The sequence below is a fragment of the Echinops telfairi genome, unplaced genomic scaffold, assembly GCF_000313985.2.
Source record: "Echinops telfairi isolate 266 unplaced genomic scaffold, ASM31398v2 ScPeMD7_2291;HRSCAF=2852, whole genome shotgun sequence".
NCBI classification, from domain to species: Eukaryota; Metazoa; Chordata; class Mammalia; order Afrosoricida; family Tenrecidae; genus Echinops; species Echinops telfairi.
Window position 1 is genome coordinate 18,874,456 of NW_022106189.1, and position 1,081 is coordinate 18,875,536.

At 51.0% G+C, this 1,081-nt stretch overlaps 1 protein-coding gene across 1 annotated transcript in view; it reads right to left on the reverse strand.

The window, feature by feature from the left end:
• The window catches only part of CES1 (carboxylesterase 1), a 27,506-nt gene extending 26,611 nt beyond the window's left edge, over positions 1-895 (reverse strand). The window contains exon 1 of the mRNA XM_013005198.2: positions 868-895. Within this exon, the coding sequence (XP_012860652.1) occupies positions 868-895 (28 nt within the window). The remainder of the gene's footprint in view (positions 1-867) is intronic.
• Positions 896-1,081: the final 186 nt, after the last annotated feature.

Consider the following 1,081-nt stretch of genomic DNA (forward strand, 5'->3'; position numbering starts at 1 on the left):
GTTGCAGGGACGGAATAGGGTAATGGGCCACGAACACCCTTGATATGAACACTGGGGCCTGGGAGCTGCCCCAACAAGGCCCTGCTGTAGGTAGAAGAGGAGCAGCACCTTCTGACAGGAGCACGGCCCAGGAGCTGAGAGGGATAGGAGGGGTAAAACTGCACAAGAGGAGATGGAAGACAGGCCAGGAAACTTTGCAGTAGAGAGCAGAGACAGCCCTGCCCTGAGAAGGGCCAGTGGTCCACTTGGGCCATGTGGAATCTGCAGGAGCCCCACCAGCTGGAACAGGAGAAGTGTAAGTCAGGCAGGGCCTCCAAAGCCAGGCAAAGGGTTCTGGCTTCACTGATTGCAACTGAGCAGCAGACAACACTTCTGGGATAAGGGAGAGTAGGGTACTAAGCTCCAAGAAGGTTCTTTGGGTGGTTCTGAGGGGAATTCCCCAGAGGGGAGAATGGCTGTGGGGGGAGGGGGGCAGATCCCTATTTGTTGTTGCTGCAGATTAATTCCTCCCCTTGAGTTGAGATTCATCCCCTGCAGCTTCTGCCCATCCGTTCTGGTTCTACCTTTGCTGGAGCTGCTATATACGAATCCACCTTCCCTATGGCCGGTGGCCTTTCAGATACTGGGCCATGCTCTTCCCTCCAGTGTTCTCTTGCCCGGCCCCAGTAGAGTAGCCTGCGTGGGTTGCAGTATCCTGCATAGGAAACGATACGTAGCCTCCCATCCTCTCCATGGCTGCTTTTCAGATAAAGACAAAATGTCAACACTGGCCTCAAATTTGGGGCCCAGAACAGAAAAGCACAACACAGATGTGGCATTATAGAAGAATGTTCTTTATGCAGAAGCTGGTTTCAAAACTGTACCTACATCCGGGGCTCTGAAGAGTCAATGCCATCATGCGGACAGTTAGATTCTTTTCTTCTGTCGTTGTTGCTAATTATTATAAATATTATAAATATGAGAGTCTGTCCAAAGGTATGACTATGACGAGGGTTCCAGTTCATACATGCATGGCTTTGCTACAAACACGTATGTTTAGACATGTCTCTGTGACCATGCAGGCAGGTTCTCTCTGTAATGC